The sequence below is a fragment of the Oryctolagus cuniculus genome, chromosome 2, assembly GCF_964237555.1.
Source record: "Oryctolagus cuniculus chromosome 2, mOryCun1.1, whole genome shotgun sequence".
Lineage (NCBI taxonomy): Eukaryota > Metazoa > Chordata > Mammalia > Lagomorpha > Leporidae > Oryctolagus > Oryctolagus cuniculus.
In genome coordinates, this window is record NC_091433.1 from 41708716 (window position 1) to 41727858 (window position 19143).

General features: G+C 41.4%; 1 protein-coding gene across 18 annotated transcripts in view; it reads right to left on the reverse strand.

Annotated features, from left to right (window-relative positions):
• The window catches only part of FRYL (FRY like transcription coactivator), a 298493-nt gene that overhangs the window by 56253 nt on the left and 223097 nt on the right, over positions 1–19143 (reverse strand). For all 18 annotated transcript variants that reach the window (XM_051831505.2, XM_070068188.1, XM_070068186.1 and 15 more), the window contains 12 exons: positions 17930–18090; positions 17317–17427; positions 16014–16168; positions 15623–15722; positions 13911–14079; positions 10076–10335; positions 9592–9732; positions 5495–5663; positions 3580–3664; positions 2957–3069; positions 1463–1613; positions 695–798 (listed from right to left, as the gene is read on the reverse strand). In XM_051831505.2, the coding sequence (XP_051687465.2) occupies positions 695–798; positions 1463–1613; positions 2957–3069; positions 3580–3664; positions 5495–5663; positions 9592–9732; positions 10076–10335; positions 13911–14079; positions 15623–15722; positions 16014–16168; positions 17317–17427; positions 17930–18090 (1719 nt within the window). The remainder of the gene's footprint in view (positions 1–694; positions 799–1462; positions 1614–2956; positions 3070–3579; positions 3665–5494; positions 5664–9591; positions 9733–10075; positions 10336–13910; positions 14080–15622; positions 15723–16013; positions 16169–17316; positions 17428–17929; positions 18091–19143) is intronic.

The window sequence follows — 19143 nt, forward strand, 5'->3', positions numbered from 1 at the left end:
TCGGATCAGTGCAGCTCCGGCCGTTGCAGCCATCTGGGGAGTGAACCAGTGGATGGAAGACCTCTCTCTCTCTCTCTCTCTCTGCCTCTCCACTCTCTTATAACTCTGACTTTCGATTAAATAAGTAAATCTTTAAAAAAAAGAAAGAGAGAAATGTATACATGCATAATAAGCATGCATTTCAAGACAACTTCTAAAAAGATGGTTGTTGTAACTTGCTTCAGGAAGCCATGCCTGTAACCATCAAAGGTATTGTAGACCGGACAGCAGGATGGAATTTCAGATGTACCATTCCAACTCTCCAACAACCCAATTCTTCAGGGAAACACTTGGAACTCTAACTGCCATTCACTCTGAAAATTCCCAATCCCAGAGGCAAAAGAATTTTACTCTTGGTACAACTACAGAACTTTTCCAGGCAGAGTACATGTGCGTTTGTGTATGTATCTGTGTTGGAGGGTGAGTGGTCACAGGACTGGAACAGGAATAGGGATGACAAACATATTTGTGAGTAAAAGAGAGACAGAATAACTCCTCATTGGACCAGGAGTGCAAAGTGTCACTGTCACAAAAATAACACACAAAATCCAGGATACTGAAACATGTAAAAATGTTCTTATATCACTTATGTCATACTGACTTCACATGGTCATCAAAATATAAAATGAAGGAATTAGGATCAAATATTGTTTACCTATAAAAATTGCATGAAGAAGAAGATGGAGGTAGCTTCCCCATTCCACCTTCACACTATGATCGATGATCAGATCAGTCAATAGGATCACCGCTATGTTACACCTATGACAAGCAAGAGGACTATTAGTGTGTTGCTATAACTAAAGAAACCTAGAGCAAATTCTGTACAAATCACTTGAGTATTTTATTATTACATTTCAAGGAAAATACAATTTATCAAAGAAAACAAAACAAAACAAAACAAAAAAAAAAACAAAGACAACTGAAAAACTGTTGAGTGACAGCTCTAGAACAAAACAAGGGCTGAGGACTAAGAGTTCCTTGAGGTCAAGGTCATATTTTCTTCATTTTTCAACCTTAAGACCTAGCACGCTGCTTGCCACGTAAGTGTTCAATATGTATGTGGGCATGCACAAGTCTTGAAAGAATGCAGTCATTGTTCTATTGTGATTTTGCTAAACAGAATTCAGCTGAACTCAATTCAAAATAAGAGTGCTGAGGACAAGAAATTCACATCTTCCCGATGTGGTAACTGGGTCCCAGGAAGGTCAAGTCCCTATGCCAGACACCCAGAAATGCAGCAGCAGAATTAGAATCACTAATATTAATTTAATATGGTTAAAGTCTAAACACATCATCAATCTAATTTGTTGCAGCGTCACAATATGGAAGCTGGCTTTTAATCGGTGTTTTCAGACAGCATAAAGACAGCTGAGTGTTCAGCAGCAACTGGCTCAAATGAAACAGGAATGACGCTGCAGTCCACCTGTGCAGAGGTAATCCAGGTGACGACGTTTCAGGCACGTAATCCACCAGCGGCGACCAGCAGCCTCCAGCTGGTGGGAAGGGCAGTGGCTCTCCTTGGTTATGCTCCATCACTTTCAGCCGCCAATTAGAATAAAGTGGCATTGAATCACCTATCAAGATAAAATGAGCTCATTTTCTATGCCATCTAATTTCTGCCAATAGATGCAATCTCTAGTAAGACATCAACTATTTATAGCACTGGAAAGTGACAAAAAATAATTTCTCACTACTTTAACATATGTTTGCTAGTAAGACCTGGATATAATTATCAGTAATTAGGCAAAGGGAGAGAAAGGGAGGGAGAGGGATGAAGAGAAAAGAGGAGACAGAAATCAATTTAGGTTTCAACCTTCATATCAAAACAAAACTCTATTAGCATTTTATTATGACTCCATAATTGGTGTTCAAGCCAGGGGACCACATTATGGGTGAAGATGCCTGATAACAGGGGTTGCTGGTAAGTTCTAAATTTCCTGAGACAGGGCTGACACAACCCCACGTTTAAAGGACACATCTGCTCTACCACAGTGGGGCTACAGGGTGCAGTAAAAAATGACGTCAGGAAATGTGAGTTCTGTGTGACGTGGGTAAGTCACTTAACCTCTCTGGACCGCAGTTCCAACATGAGCAACATGAGAAGAGACTGGACCAGATTACCTTTAGGGTCCCTTCTCAGGCTAAAAGCCTTTATTTTCTAGTATCCCCTTACCTTAATGTGCCAGTGAGAATCAGGGGGTTACTCACTTTACAATTTTTTTTTTGACAGGCAAAGTTAGACAGTGAAAGACAGAGAGACAAAGAGAAAGGTCTTCCTTTTCCGTTGGTTCACCCCCCATATGGCTGCTCCGGCTGGTGCGCTGTGCCGATCCGAAGCCAGGAGCCAGGTGCTTCCTCCTGGTCTCCCGTGAGGGTGCAGGGCCCAAGCCCTTGGGCCATCCTCCACTGCCTTCCAGGGCCACAGCAGAGAGCTGGACTGGAAGAGAAGCAACCGGGACAGAGTCCGGTGCCCCAACGGGGACTAGAAACCTGGGGTGCCAGTGCCGCAGGCGGAGGATTAGCCAAGTGAGCCGCGGTGCCAGCCTTCACTTTACAATTAATTACAAGGGAGAACCATTTTTAGTAAAACATGAATGGGTGCAGAAAGAGCAAACCTCATCAAAAACACTAATCTGTTTCCAGCATTTGTCTATGATGCTCTCTGGGCACCAATTCTGCCGTCTCCTTTGATTTGTCTATAGGGAACCTGAGCTCTCAAAAGCAAATTTTTCCACTTCTGTTGCTTCTTAAAATCAGTTTCTTAAATCAAGACAGTTCAGATGATGTTGGAGCACCACCAGTGAAACACTCTCTTATAAAACCATTTGTTGGACAAAATATATTTAATAACATATATAAATTAACAAGATACCTCACCATGATACTAATATTAAAAAAAATACTTGGGCTTCATTACTTTTTTCTTCTTCATAAGATCCCCCAGAGCTGCTGCTGTATCGTGATTCCAGTCTGTGATGCTGCCGATTCAAGTGGCTGTTGAGGCCGCTGCAGATGTCCAGGTGCACGTAGCTAGGGGAGGGATCACTGCCATTAGTCTCAGCTCGCCGTGAAATGGCATTTGTACTTTACAGTTTACACTCTAGGTTGAAAAAAAGAACTCGGCATGCCAATTATTGACAAAGGTTTATTAAGACACATAGCAATTTCGATCTCAGAGTCCAAAAGCTTCACCTTTTGGGCCAATTATTTCTACATAAAGATTTTCTGAAATATGTGTTCTGGTAAAACCTATTTTATATAAAATAGGGAAAGTAAACACCCACTTAGAAAAATGAAAAAATATGCAACACAAAAAGTGACTCATCATACTCCACCTATTCATTCAATACAAAATATAAAAAAATCTACCAATCAACATCTTGAATGTAAAAAGTCCATGCAGAAAATGTTCAATATAGAAATACATTTCTATGCTAGAATTTTAATACAACAAAATGCACATGCCAGTGCAGAAACGGGTTTATTCAGAAGACAGTCTCATCATAGTGGAAGGCTAACGACCAAGTGGGAAGCACTCACCTCTCCTCAAGGTTCTCCTTTATGGGCTTATTATCAGGATTGCCATCTGTGGGGGCTACCATTGTATTGCTACTGGAAGTAGTTCCTGGAACAGAACAAACTGCCGGTGAATTTTAAAAGACCTGGGTAATTAAAAGAACAAAGATTTCAGTCCAAGTGCCACTGAAAAGAGAGGAAAGTGACTTTTTGAAAGACATGTATTCATAGTAAACAAGAGGGCAAGGCGATAGTAGCAACACATTTTTGAATGCCAGAAAATAAATGGGCTAGAAATCATTGTTAAGGAGGTTGAATCCTCAGCAGGTAGTTGGAACAAGTAGGAAGCTTCCAGATCTATACTGTTGAGCACAGAAGGTTCAGCAATGGGTAGCACTGAGTACTTGTAAAAGAAGTGAGAATTGGTTAAAAAACCTATTTTAGAAGTAGGTGGTTCCCAAAATCTATCTCCCTGTCTCTGATGGGTAGGTGCCTATAATACACAGACTGTCAGGAATCTTTTCTAATGAAAGGAAATCAGATTTCTGGACGAGGGCATGCTACTTGGGGTTGAGGGAGGAAGCATCTTATTGAGAAAAGGGAGATTAGGTAAAAATATGCACGCTAGTTTGAGGCTGCAGCTCTCCTTCCATCCCCACAAACATTTTATCCCACTGGGCTTCCAAAAGACATGAAGGCTTTGGTGTTTAAATAAGTCTCATCCACAGATGAACACACCCCTTCTACTGCAGACAGGTGAGAGGAAGAGTTGTCTCTGGGAAATCTAATTGATCCAAGAGAAGAGACCTATAGACACTGACACCATTGAAATCATCACACAACAAAAGACTTAGCTATTTTTAATACTCCACTCTTTCTGTAAAGAGATCTAGAATTGGTAGGCTTTCAAGGAAAACTTTTACTAAGACAAATCAAAACAAACAGCAATACAGAGAATGTTGAGATTTCTGCTGGGAGAAAAAAAATTTATAACTTTGTCAGATATAGAAAAAGTCCAGCCAGGAACCATGAATGAGATGCCACTAAAAAATTCTAATTAAAAAGAAAAATCTTTGGAAAAGAAAAACCTTCAAAACATTCTAGTAGATTGGGTAATTCAATAAAAGTATTATTAGAAATCCCCCAGAAAATAGAAAAAACTGAAATGGAAACAATACAAAAGTTATAAAGATATAACTTAAAATATTTCTAATTATACAGACATTCTTAACATGCTGAAATATTAATAAATACTGAGTCACAAAGAATTTCATAGAAATATCATCTCCAATTATCTGGTTATTATATTGACTTTCAACGGAATTACTCTTTCAAGAACAGTTCTGCAACTTAAAATATTACATTTGAAAAATATTGAAGGTAATGGATATATTAATTCACTGGATTTAATTATTCCACCTTATATAAAGAAACCATAATATTATATTGTGTTCCATAAATATACACAATTATGTGTTAATTTACAACAAAAATAAAGTTAAAAGATTATAATAATTATTATAACTGTATGTATTACATATAAATACAGATACTTGATTGGAAACAATGTATAATATATATTCAAATAATTATAAAGAGAAGTTACACAAATAATTTTAGCAAGTAAGCATTTTCTAAGTTTAACATGACAATTATATTCACTAAAAATACAACTGTTATATAGGGATATATAAATTTATATTCCAGTTCTGGATAGTATGTAAATATCATTTCCCTCTATACTATAAACATCTTCCACTGTCAAATCCTTTACTTATTGGAAGATTTACAAAGTCTCATAAAATTAATTTCCAAACATGACTCGTATTTGCTTTTGTTTCCTCAGTAATATTGGAAGACTCAAACACTTGCTAAAATGAGCAGTTATGTAAAGCTTCTCTTCTGATAGAAAAGTCATCAGTTTCAAGTAACGTCTCACCTGAGGTGACGGAAGGGATTTTACAGCTGGAAGTGATTCGGTAATACGGGGGGTTATCCATGTGAGTGACCCCGGAACTGACGGCGTCGGTCAGCTGAAGCTCACTCACCAGCTCCTCCAGCAACTGCATTGTTTTGTCTCTACCTAAATACACAATAACTTTCTTCACCTGTCACAAAAGAAATCATCCAGAAAAGAAAAAGCAAAAGTCTTATCTTATAAATGTCTTCAATTTTAGCAGAGTAATTGCAAGTGTTAGCTGAATAAGTACAATCTAAATGTGAGCAGGTATTGACCAGCAATAAGACATTAATCAGCGTCATCACCAGTGTCCTCCTCGAGCCCCACATTAGATCTGGTGGGAACTGAACATATTGTTTAGTGGTTCCCACAACTTTAGACACTTCCTTTACTTTGCTTTTTTCTTTTGTAAGCAATAAAATTTGCTTTTCCATAAAGGTTTTTTTTTTTTACTATACATTATTTATTTGTTAATTTTATTTGAAGATAGAGAGGGAGAGAGAGATCTCCCAGCTACTGGTTCACTCCAAATGCCCACCCACAGAAGCTGGAGCAGAGCCAGTGAAGCCAGAACCAGGAAGTCAATCAGCATGTCTCCCATAGGGTGGCAGGAACCCAAGTACTGAAGCCAGTACCTGATGCCCCCCAGGGTACACATTACAAAGAAGCTGGAATCAGGAGCAGAGAGGGGACTCCAACCAGGCACTGATATGGGATGTGGGCATCTTAACTGCTATACCAAATGGCTATCCCTAAAGTTTTCTTTTTTTTAATGGAGAAGTTTTGGTTAACATCATCCTAAGATTTTCCTCTGATTTTTAGTCAGCCAACCTCCAAATTCAGGATTCATCTTTTATTCTGCCTTCCCCATTCTGAGTACAGAGTCGGGGCTGGAGCTGTGGCATAGTGGGCTAAAGCCTCTACATGTGGTGCCAGCATCCCATATGGGTGCCAGTTTGAGTCCTGTCTGCTTCTCTTCCGATGCAGCTCTCTGCTGTGGCCTGGGAGAGCAGTAGAGGATGACCCAAGTGCTTGGGCGCCTGCACCCAGGTGGGAGACCCAGAAGCTCCAGGCTCCTGGCTTCAGATCGGCCCAGCTCCGGCCACTGCAGCCATTTGGGGAGTAAACTGGCAGAAGGAAGACCTCTTTCTCTGTCTCCCTCTCTCTCTGTAACTCTATCTCTAAAAATAAACAAATAAAATATTTTTAAAAAAGAAGAAATAGTCATAATTAGAAGCAAGGAATTAGCACTGATCTAGACCTCAAACTACACTGCCTGCATTGAAATGCGGACCTAACACTCACTAGTTGCACCACTTGGAAAGTTACTTTCAGTTTTCTCTTCTGCAGAATGGAGACAGTAATAGTACCTACTTTAAATGAATGAAATTCGTAAAGCAGGGCCAGAACTATGGCGTAGCGGGTTAAGCTAAGCTAGCCCCTGCGATGCCAGCATCCAATACTGGTGTGTGTTCAAGTCCTGGCTACTCTACTTCTAACCCAGCTTCCTGCTAATGTGCCTGGGAAAGCAGCGGAAGATGGCCCAAGTCCTTGGGCCCCTGCACCTGGCTCCTGGCCTCGGTTTGGCCCAGATCTGGCCCTGATCTGGCAACAAAAGCATCATCATCTATAACTTGCTAGAAATACATACCCTCACACCCCACCCCCACCCTCAGAATCAGAATCAGATCTGCAAGAGTCTCTCTCTCTCTCTCTCTCTCTCTCTCTCTCTCTCTCACACACACACACACACACACACATGAGAAGCCATGCTGCAGATGACCCCTGCACAAATCTGAAAACATGCTTGATGGTGTCTACTGGGTACCCAGTGATACCCGGCCTTCTGCGCCCAGCCCTCTGCTTTCTTCATTCCTGCTCTGCACTCCGCGTGTCTGCTGATTCTCCCCCTTCTCTGGTTCAGTCTCCTCTGAACGAGCTTTATGCACTGCTCCTGTGCTTTGCCCCGCTGGACAGAGAACCCTGGGTCTGCACTCCCAGCCCTAATCCTGTCGAGTGCTCCAGCTCCACTCGTGCCCCAGCACCTCCCACTCACAGGCAGGCTTGAGTTCCAGCCCCATTCAGGGCAAAGCTAGGTGGCTGTGTGACCCTGAGGCACTGACTTCTCTCTGTCTTCTTTCATTCATTTCTGAAACTGCAGCAGTCTTACCAAACATTAATTCCGAGAATTAGATGGAATAATGCAGATGAAGGGTTTTACCAAGTGTGGCCTATAGTAAGTGCCTGAGAAATGGCAATTAAGAAATGATTACTGACATAAAAAAGGACTCCGTTTAAATTCCTGGCAATGGCTACTCCCCATTTCTAAATCTGAAAATTATAACCTTGTGCTTTTTCTAGTTCCAATTCCAAGTCACTCATTCATACATTTAAATGGGTTTGATGGGCATTAAGCACTTATTCTAGGTGCCAGGAATACAGGAATGATCCAAACAGAACTGCCAGTAAGGAGTTTACCATCTACTAGATTGAGGAAAAACTACATAAACCATGTGTGGTGAGGATACAGTGCCAGGAAGACCTATGAGGCTGGCAAAGGGAAAAGAGTATGGGGGTAGGGAGGACACTGGCAGTTGTAGACCCATGGGCAGCAAAGCTCTCTGTGAGATCTGACAGCTGAGGAGAGGGCTGAAGGAGGTGAGGGACACAGTAGTATCCTGTCTGGGGTAAGAGGAGTGCAGGAGCAAAGGCCCTGAGGTGAACATGCTGAAGGGCAGAGGGACCCGGTGGGGTCAGCTGTCTGGGATCAGACCCCTAACTTCCTAAGGGCTTCTCAATGACACTTTTCCTGTGGCGTGCCTTCAAAACGATGTTCACAGTGACACTGGGAACTCAGAAAATGCTGGCTCAGAAAGCTGTCAGATGGCTTGCTAAAGGAGCACCCGTCGGCACTTTCTGGGAAGCACTCATAGAATGAGTTTTCTGTGGAAGGCACTACTGGGAGATGCTGCCCTGTGACTGCGACCTACATTTATACATAGAGGGAGCCTTGGAAAGTTCACGGAAAAAGGACGTTATCCTTCTCTTCCATGTTCACGAATGTTCTCAAGCCCACAGAATATACACAAACATGCGTGCCTGTGTGTAGAGTCCACATAACTCTCATGTTTGATGGTTTCCCATGGTCCTCTTACTCTGGACAAATTTAAGTGCTGCTTTTCCCTCCGGAAGACAAAGATGTTGCGTCCTCCATTTTATCTATTCTTCATTTTCTACTTTTTTAAAAAAAGTATATTTATTTATTTGAGAAACAAGGAGATAAAGACATAGAGGGAGCTCCCATCTACTGGTTAAATCCCCAAATGACCTTAACAGTTGGGAGTGAATTGGGCTAAAACTGGTAGCCAGGAACTTGATCCAGGATTCACATATGTGTGGCAGGAACCAAGTTACTTCAACTATTACCACTGCCTCGCAGGGTCTACATTAGCAGGAAGCTAGAATTGAGAGCAGAGCTGGGACTGAAATCCGGGGCTCCAGTGTGGGATGGAGGCTTCCCAACTGCAAGTTCAACTGCCAGGCCAAATGCTCCCCTTTGTCTTCTGTCTCTTCCCATGCTTTCCTTAGCTTCCTTAGGTACAACCCATTAGGCACTGGCCTCCTGTTTGCATCCTGCTCTAACACCCAAGTGCCAGCTCCTGCCTTGCAGAAACTATAAACATCCCGATCCTGTGGTCTCGGCTTCAGAATCACTTCCCCTCGAGTGTTCTCTTTACTCCTTTCAGGCAGCTGTGGTCCCCATGTTACTTCCCACTACACTGTACAGTTTCCCTTTGCAGCTCTTATCACAACTGTACTATACTAACTTGCTGATTTATTCATGAAATCAAGTAGGCATAAGTTTGCAGAATATAATCTGTATCACCCATCAGTTTGGAATGCCCAGCGCCTAGCATAGTACCTGGCCTGTAACAATGCCTGATCATCATTGTTGAACGATCAGTACTAACACCACATACTATTTCCCAACTCCCATCATCTCAGCCCTTGCCTTGCCTCTAGGAAGACATGTGAATATATTTGTAAAATACTATTAAATGAACATGAATACATACGTAAGGCAAGAGGCTTGGTTCGCTGTTCACTCCACAGATGCTGATCAAAAAGTGCAAAATTATTTTCAAGTTCTTTGGCCAGCCGTCTGCAAGTGTGGTCCACACGTTTTCCACCTCTGACCAGGCCAGCTCATCACCATACTAAATGCAGCACACACAACATGCATGTTAGTACTGCCTGTCTATTTAAAACCAAAGCTGCTACCATGAAATATCAAAAATATTATTTTTATAGACTGCTTTAATCTTTTCCACACTTTAGAGGATCGATCATTTCTTTCAACAAATCCAAAAATCAATATGATTAACCACCTATGGTTTCAGTTAAATAATTTTTTATATCTAATGTAATTTTAAAAAGGAATTTACAATGCATCCTTGGTTATCACAGGACTATTAAATTTCTTCATCTGTTCATAACCATTTTTACTCCTCTTGACTCAATAATTCTGTGTAGCAAATACAAATACAAAACTCATTTTACCTTTGCTGTCATGTACATCAGATTGTTCAAAACCATTGCAGTGGCTTGTGGGGATCCCCAGCCTTCTCCTCGTAACCAGCGCCTGCTGGTCACCATTAGTTCTCGGTCTTTTAACGAATCCTCTTCATCTTCATCATGTCTCCTAGCTGTGGGCAAAGGTTTTAAATCCACCAACTCGATGTTGTTCATCCAAGGTAACAGATAGTGCAGCATTACTTGTCGTCCAGCAGGGTGCGCTGTCTGAATTCTCTGGCTTATCTCTGTAATTAAAAACAAGCCAAGAATTGTTCCTAATTTCAGTTTGCTTTCATCTGTAATTAATTTCAACATCTCCTTCTTAAAGAATAAGAAGCCACATTTTACTCATTACAATTGCCAATTATAAGCACTATTTCTCTATTAAATCGATTTTATCACGATAGATCATAAAGAAAATTAACAGCTAGCATAAATTGTTATAAACATAACATACTTTTCACAGTTAAAATAATTCTGTGCACTGTTGAGGGGACTGTAAAATGGTATATGTTACCTAGAAAGCAATATTGCTGAGGACATGGAAATAGCAAAGACATTCAAGGCCATGCAAAGTATGGGGAAGGGGACAGCAGTGGGTGGGGAGGAGCCAGGCTGCAGACATCATGTAAAGAACCCTGCACTGGACCAGCAGAAATGATGAAACAAGGACCCTTAAAGATGTAAAGAGAGGGGGCCAGCACTGTGGTATAGCCGAGTAAAGCCACTGCCTGTAGTGCAGGCATCCCATATGGGCACAGCTTTGAGTTCCGGCTCCTCTTCTTCCAATCCAGCTCTGTTATTGCCTGGGAAAGCAGTACAAGATGGCCCTAGTGCTTGGTGTCATGCACCTGCATGGGAGACCCAGAAGAGGCTCTTGGCTGCTGGCTTTGGATCGGCCCAGCTCCAGCCGTTGTGGCCATTTGGGGAGCAAACCAGCGGATGGAAGCCCTCTCTTGCTGCCTCTCTGTAACTCTGCCTTCCAAATAACTAAATAAATAAATAAATCTTTAAAAGAAAAAACTGTAAAGAGGGCAAAGTTTATGGTGCTATCGGTATCTGTACACAGTAAAATGCCCAATGGATACTGTGCTCACCTTGCCATGAGAACAATGAAAGTGAAAATTACAGTGAGTTGGTTGAGGTTCACTTTAGAATGTGTTTAGGTTGAGAGGTTATGTTTTGGTTTAGAATACACTATTTTGAGCAAAAGTGTTAAAATCCTTTTCTTTTCCTTTAGGAGAAAGGACAAGGCGGCTGAGTCATGGACCTGGACACGCTAACCAATGAAAGGGTCTGCGCGCCCAGCAGGGCTCTGCTGTTTGTGCAGCAGCCTCCAGCAGAAGCCCACCTCCAGCAAAAGCAGTGTTCACGGCGGCCACTATCTTGTGTTGATGAACACCAACATCCATCATGGAAGGGCTGTCAAGGATGTGGGAGCTTGAAAAAAGGAAAGGGGCAGGGCCAGCACTGTGGCTCAATGGCACAGTGGGTTAATGCCCTGGCCTGATGCGCCGGCATCCCATATGGGCACTGGTTCGAGACCTGGCTGCTTCTCCCCGATCCAGCTCTCTGCTATGGCCTAAGAAAGCAGTAGAAGATGGCCCAAGTGCTTGGGCCCTTGCACCTGCATGGGAGACCCGGAAGAAGCTCCTGGCTTCAGATCAGCTCAGCTCTGGCCGTTGTGGACAACTGGGGGGTGAACTAGTGGATGGAAGACCTCTCTCTCTCTCTCTCTCTCTCTCTCTCTCTCTCTCCTCTGTGTAGCTCTGAGTTTCAAAAAAATAAATAAATCTTAAAAAAAAAAAAAAAAGGAAAGAGGCATGATTGCTGCCACCTACCATGGCAAACCAAACAGGTTTTCAGAACTGAATGTCAGCAGTTTCCGCTGCTTTTTTCTCCCACTCAGGTCAGTTAGGAATGGGAAACAATGAACTGCTGAAACAGGTCCTGTGAAAGATGTCCCAAGCAAGCTAAGACCATGTGCCTTGAGCCCAGATGAAGGAAAGGACCACGGCAGCACGCTGTGATTGCCTGGGTGCCACCTTTGGTGTGCATCCAGTACTTGGATTGGAGTGGGATCTTGTTGCAGCTGACAAGCAGGAAATGATTCAGCAAAAGCCTAAGGCACGCTGGGGGCATTTACCATAGAGTTTGCATCAGAAAGTAGACTGAGTCTGGAGAGAGGAATTCTTACTCCACACATGGCCCGGAGGTGCTAAAAACCCCTGGCAGGAGTAGTTGTCTGCCCCAAGGAAAGGAAGCTAGACCAGAAAGCTTTGTGGGACTAGCAGCAGTTCTGCTCAAGGCTCTGCACGACCTGCCCCTCTGCACAGAGGTTTCATTTACAGAAAGAGATCTTTATCTTTGTCCCTGACCACATTTGTTATTACAAGCAGGACAACACACAAATTATACTCAGGAAATTCTATAGCTACTAAAGAAATATTTTAAAACACACATGAAGCCCCTCTTTTTTTTTTAAGATTTATTTATTTATTTGAAAGTCAGATTTACACACACACACACAGAGAGAGAGAGAGAGAGAGAGAGAGAGAGAGAGAGAGACAGAGTGTCTTCTATCCCTGGTTCACTCCCCAATTGGCTGCATCGGCTGGATCTGTGCCGATCCGAAGCTAGGAGCCAGGAGCCAGGAGCCAGGAGCCAGGAGCCAGGAGATTCTTCTGGGTCTCCCATGCAGGTGCAGGGGCCCAAGGACTTGGGCCATTTTCTTTTGCTTTCCCAGGCCATAGCAGAGAGCTAGATCAGAAGTGGAGCAGCCAGGTCTCGAACCGGCGCCCATATGGGATGTGGGCACTGTAGGCGGCAGCTTTACCCACTGCGCCACAGTGCCGGCCCCAGAAGCCCCCTCTTCTTTCACTTCCTTTTTTTCCTTCCTGCAGTGGGAGTGAGCAGGGAGGCCAGTCATGAAGTACTGTAAGACTCTACAGGGGCTGGCGCTGTGACATAGTGGGTAAAGCCGCCGCCTACAGTGCCCGCATCCCATATGGACACCGGTTTGAGTCTTGGCTGTTCCACTTCCAATCCAGCTCTCTGCTATGGCCTGAGAAAGCAGTAGAAGATGGCCAAGTCCTTGGGCTCCTGCACCCATGTGGGAGACCCAGAGGAAGCTCCTGGCTCCTGGCTTCAGATCGGCACAGCTCCAACTGTTGCGGCTGTCTGGGAAGTGAATCAGTGGATGGAAGAACTCTCTCTCTCTCTGCCTCTCTTCTCTCTATGTAACTCTACCTTTCAAATAAAGAAATAAATCTTAAAAAAAAAACTCTGTCAAGAAGAACCTGATATTCGATGGATCAGTATTAAGAGTTCTTATTCAAGAAAATGATTCTTTTTTTTAAGATTTATTAATTTATTTGAAAGTCAGAGTTACATAGAGAGAAGAGAGGCAGAGAGAGAGAGAGAGAGGAGGGAGAGAAAGAAGTCTTCCATCTGCTGGTTCACTCCCCAAGTGGCTGCGACAGCCAGAGCTGTGCTGATCCGAAGCCAGGAGCTTCTTCTGGGTCTCCCACGTGGATGCAGGGGCCCAAGGACTTGGGCCATCTTCTACTGCTTTCCCAGGCCACAACAGAGAGCTGGATTGGAAGAAGAGCAGCCAGGACTAGAACCAGCGACCATATGGGATGCTGCCACTTCAGGCCTTTGTTAACCTGCTATACCACAGCGCCAGCCCAAGAAAATGATTCTTTTACTTACTTTTTTGTTTTGACTCAACCTCAAATTTAACTCATTTTAAAGTTTCTAGAAATAGTTTAAGAAATGATTGCTAGAGAAAAATTAGTAACCAGTTCAGCAATCCTACCTGAGAATATGGCGAGAGTTAGCTCAGGATATGCCCTTGCTAGTTCCTCGGACAACTGATAATAGGAAACAGAATACAGATGCGGCAGAGGCGACAACTGGCTGAGCACTCCGTCTGTTCTCTGAACCTCCAGTTTGTGTGCATAGCGAAACATCTTCGGTTCCAGAATCTACAGGAATGTAATTCCACCAACTTCAAGTTAAGATTTTATGAGTCTTCTAAAGCTCAGCAATAACTAAAAAAAAAAAAAAATCTTCTCCCAAGAAATATTACAGTTTAAAATCTGTTTCACTATAAAAAATGTTCAATGACTCAGAGAATAAATATATTTACCCTTATTGGATATTACCCAATGTATACACATAACATCACATAGTACCCAACAAATATGCATATTTTAATGTCTCTTAAAAGCTTTTTAAATACTGAAACATTTTAATGTCTAATTCCAGGAACTGTTTGCAAGAGATTCTCAACTGTTTAAAAGGATTTACATTTCTTATATTTATTACCAATGATCCAAGTTAGTAGCAGAGTCTGAAAATAAATTCAGCAACGTATTATTCAATTGCTTGGAAAAGATTTTACCAGTTTCCCAATAAAAAAAATGATGCAAAATACACATAAGTGAAAAAAAGTTTTCAACCAATCTTGTTTAATCACAGGTTAAATATGAAATACAAGCTAAAGATCTTTTTAACCTTGTATCACATAAAGGGCTAAACTGCTGAACTTTCCTCTTAATTAATAAAGGCAATAAGGTGTAATTCCTAAGATGGTCCTGCCAAAATCAGTATGGCTTTGAAGCTTTTGCAAGTTTTCAGCATCCACTTGAATTTCATTCTTAGCCTTCGGTTAGGATTGAAGAACCTTGTCCCGTTATGAATGAGTTAAATATTGCATAATGATAGGTACATGCTCAGTAAACTAACTTTCTAAGTTACTTCCTCTCAATCTTATAAGGAAAAGTTATAAAGATATCATAAAATAATTAATTATCTTTCACATAGCTCTCACAAAAAACATTCAACTCACATTATTCTCATCTTCTGAATAGCTGCATGTACACACAAGCTCTAATCACTCATTTTTCATAAGTTTGTTTATTTTTTTTTTTTATTTTTTTTTTTTTTTGACAGGCAGAGTGGACAGTGAGAGAGAGAGACAGAGAGAGAAAGGTCTTCCTTTTGCCGTTGGTTCACCCTCCAATGGCCGCCGCTGCAGCCGGCGCACCGCGCTGATCCTGGCAGGAGCCAGGAGCCAGGTGCTTTTTCCTGGTCTCCCATGGGGTGCAGGGCCCAAGCACCTGGGCCATCCTCCACTGCACTCCCTGGCCATAGCAGAGAGCTGGCCTGGAAGAGGGGCAACCGGGACAGAATCCGGCGCCCCAACCGGGACTAGAACCCGGTGTGCCGGCGCCGCAAGGTGGAGGATTAGCCTATTGAGCCACGGCGCCGGCTATAAGTTTGTTTATGTACAAACACAATCATGTACATAATCTTCCTTTAATACACTTCCAAATTGTTTGCATTACTTTATAAAGTATCCACATTATCTTTGTCTTCTATTTCTAACAGTGAAAATCTGATACCATACTTCACTATTAAAAATAAAGCTAAATATTAGTACTAGCATATTTTAACAACAAGATTAAATTATTGGCCTTTACTAAATACTGTCTAAAATATTTTAATTAACATCTGTTTACAAACCTGTAAAAGTTGCATAGCAACTTCATAGATACTTCTAGAGGAATCAGCTGCTTTAAACAGTATCAGATTTAGGAGCATCACTGTGTCACACTGATAATCCCTAGGGATAAATTTTACATGTTAGGTAAATCACAATGTTTAGAGGCATTCACACCAGTTAATAAATATGACACACAAAGGGCAAAGCTGCAGCTATGAGGTGACTACTGCTACTTCTTCTATGGCAATAGGTACAACAACAGATACATGGTGATCATTATCCGTGTTTTGGTTAAATTCCCGTAGAGCTTAAGGAAAGAAAATAGCCGTTTCTTAGTATTTCTGAATTCAAAAGGAATCACTTTCTTAAAGGAAGCATCTAACTGAAACAGGAGAGACAGTATCTGAGTACCTGTTCTGGAATACGTTAGCGATGGCATTAAAGCAGCCGGCGGCCACCCTCTTGGAACCTGTGTAACATCGGTCCACAGCCCAGTACATCAGGTTGCTCTGATCAGGGTTCAGCTCCAGCAATAATGTAACTGCTTCACAGCCCAACTGATGAACCTAAGCAAAGGAGGCAAAATTGCCCAGGAGGGAGAAAGTTACATGTTGTTCAATTGTTTATTTCTCTACATTTCTATTAAAGTAACGTGATGTATATATTTATTCTACCCTATCTGTAATTGCAAAACTCAGTCTCCTTTAGTTCAACTCTTTCTCAGTTTATGCAGCCAGCAGAAAAAGTGGCCTGGACAAACTGTACATGGCCTCTCACTCTTCCATCAGACCGTTCAATACGATTCTCTCTTCCAAGAGAGCCTTGACAGTAGCTGATGACTACGAAGAGTGATAAAGGGCTTTCAGAAAAATGAGCTAATAAGCTCTCCAATCATTTGTATCAGGCTTTATTCTGGGTTTTGATAACACAAGAGAGAAGTTATTCTGAAAATATAAGTCCTATTTTAAATCATGAAGTCTTTGTGTACACTGAGAGAGTAAGGAGATAAGAAAGAATGATTAATTGCTAAGTGGCCAAATAATGAAATTATTAAACTTAGAAAAAAACAGGGGGTGGCATGTGGCGCAGCCGGTTAAAGCCCTGGCCTGAAGTGCCGGCATCCCATATGGGCGCTGGTTCGAGTCTTGGCTGCTCCTCTTCCCATCCAGCTCTCTGCTATGGTCTAGGAAAGCAGTAGAGGATGGCCCAAGTCCTTGGGCCTCTGTACCCATGTGGGAGACCCGAAAGAAGCTCCTGGCTCCTGGCTTCGGATCGGCACAGCTCTGGCCATTGCAGCCATCTAGGGAGTGAACCAGAGGATGGAAGACCTCTCTCTCTGTCTCTACCTCTCTCTGTAACTCTGTCTTTCAAATAAATAAAATAAATCTTAAAAAAAAAAAGAAAATAACATAACTGTAATATGGATATCAATCAATTCTATATTAATATTTTATTTATAATCAGAACCTTATTTAGAGATATACACCACTACATCAATCCTTTCACAAAAAAGGAAAATTAAGATTATCCAAATGAGTAATAAATAGGAATTAGAATTTTCTTAGTTTATGGTATCCTATTTAATTTCACATAATATGCTTTTTTGCATATAATCTGTCCTAACTTATTTTTTGAAAGACATTTTCAGTGGGCTATTTAAAAACCAAAAAATGTCATGAAAATTATGACATTCTAATGGAACCATCAGAATTACCTTTTTGTCCAGAGAGTCCAAAATGTTATCCAACCATTTGTACAAATAGCCATCTGATGAAAGTCCTACATTATCTGCAACAGGGCCACAACACAGTACAGCAGACATAGCCTTCAAACAATAATATTAGAATTACACTTAAAAATTTTAAGAAGTTAAATGCTGGTTGCTTAATGAGAAGAGGCAAATATTTTTACTCATACATATCTAGCCAGAATATTTTTAGCTTTTTTCTTTACAATGAAAAAGGCAGTAGTGATTTTTAAAACTAAGACATTTATCATCAGTACATAAATATCATCATATCAACAGACATGGAGTTTGAATAGCATCACTAGAGCAGATAAAAGACCAAGAGAAAGTGCCTAATTAGGAAAAACTCAATTTCTCTTGGAGGCAATCCTTTGTTCTTTAAGAAAATGGTAATCACATTTTGGTTGATTCTGGCTTTTTTTGCATAGTGTTTTATGTATTTAAATACACTTACGGAATGAAGTGTCTGTATATAATAGCACTCTGAACAATTCCTTACCCTTTATAATATCAGTTACTGAGAGATAAAAATATTTAACTCTGCTCTTAAGAAAAAAGAAATAGACTGCTAAGTAAATACCTTTAATGCACAGTATTGATGTCTATTAATTTGCATATTTCTGTCACTGTATCTGTCCAAGGGCGTAAACATGATGCTAAAAGGACCCGCCCAGTGACTGAACAGCATAAAGAGACTGTGACGAAGGCTCTGTTGAGGAAAGATACTTCTTCTCTGGTGCACTGTAAATAAAAAAGAGACAGAAAAAACCCATTGCCATTTCTTAAAAATCTGTGCCAACTTTTCTGTTAGTGAATATGTAATGATCTAAAAAAGAAAGCCAAAGTTTTCATGGTAACTTACTCCAAACGCTATACTATACTGTAACAGGGATCATTTACAAATGGCAAGTCCCGGAAACAAAGTGGCAGCCTGGGTCACCCAGCATGCAGCAGACCTGTGACAGCACACTTGGGCAGGCAGATGGGACAACTGGCCCACTCCTCCTCGGGCTGCCATTGGCTACGTGGTGGGTGTGGCCTAGACATTAACCTAAACACATCTTCAGATCTTAGTTCAGTGGGAAGCAAGGGACTAGATAACTGTTTTGCCATTTTGCACTGTTTTCAGCAGGAAATCTGCCTTCACAAAAGGAATCTTACATGGAATGTTAATGCACAACACAGATCAAATGAGAACTGGCTGCTCTCTTTGAAGTAAGGGGTGAGGCCAAGTGTCCATCCCAACCTGCTGCCTCTTGTTGATGGCACCAGAGATCTTGCAGGTTCTGAGAAGCAGCACAATATGAAATCCACTGGTGTGGATACCCGCCAGGATTTTTCTCACTTTGAAATTCTATAAATTCTCTACATCAATCCTTTTTTCCTTAAAGAAACTCAACAGTAGCATAATAAACCAACATGGAAGTTCTGGACAAGTGTTCACTAACTGACAATTATATTTCTATAATAGTGAGCTTCAGGACTCTTGCACGTGGAATTAAGACACCTAAATAAGTGCTTAAATGACCCCATTATGAAATATAAGCTCTATAAAAGCCAACTGTATGCATACACTAAAGTGACAAAATAACTTCATTTTTTTCAAGAAAAAAAATCTGTATTTATGCTGTATACAAGGCTACAGTCACATTTTTATGTCCAAAACACTTCAAGAATTTGTTACTTTTTAAAATGCAATTGCATATCAATCTTTCTAGTACCTCAACTAATATCTGTCAAGACTGTACCTGCTGCATTAACAGGCATCTGTTAATGCATCAATAATACTGCATC